The sequence below is a fragment of the Mastomys coucha genome, unplaced genomic scaffold, assembly GCF_008632895.1.
Source record: "Mastomys coucha isolate ucsf_1 unplaced genomic scaffold, UCSF_Mcou_1 pScaffold22, whole genome shotgun sequence".
NCBI classification, from domain to species: domain Eukaryota; kingdom Metazoa; phylum Chordata; class Mammalia; order Rodentia; family Muridae; genus Mastomys; species Mastomys coucha.
The window spans coordinates 132078122-132078442 of NW_022196905.1; the positions used below are offsets into that span (position 1 = coordinate 132078122).

At 47.0% G+C, this 321-nt stretch overlaps 1 protein-coding gene across 1 annotated transcript in view; it reads left to right on the forward strand.

Moving 5' to 3' along the window:
- The first annotated feature begins 85 nt into the window (after positions 1-85).
- LOC116104685 (vomeronasal type-2 receptor 116-like) overlaps positions 86-321 on the forward strand; it is a 19806-nt gene continuing 19570 nt past the window's right edge. The window contains 1 exon segment of the mRNA XM_031391177.1: positions 86-109. Within this exon segment, the coding sequence (XP_031247037.1) occupies positions 86-109 (24 nt within the window).

Below are 321 nucleotides of genomic sequence, written 5' to 3' on the forward strand. Positions count from 1 at the left end.
AAGAAGGAAGACCAAAAGGTGGACATTTCATTCCTTCTTAAAAGGGTGAACCAAATACCCACGGAAGGTGTTGCAGAGATTAACTATGGAGCAGGGACTGAAGGAATGGGCAAGCCAGCTTAAATATAGCTATCTCTTGAGAGGCTCTGACAGTACCTGACTAACACAGATGTAGAGGCTCACAGCCATCCATCGAACTGAGTACAGGGTCCCCAGTGAAGGAGTTGGAGAAAGGATCAAGGGAGCTGAGGTTTTTGCAGCCCCTTAGGACGAACAACAATATGAACTAACTAATACCCTCAGAGCTCCCAGGGTCTCAAC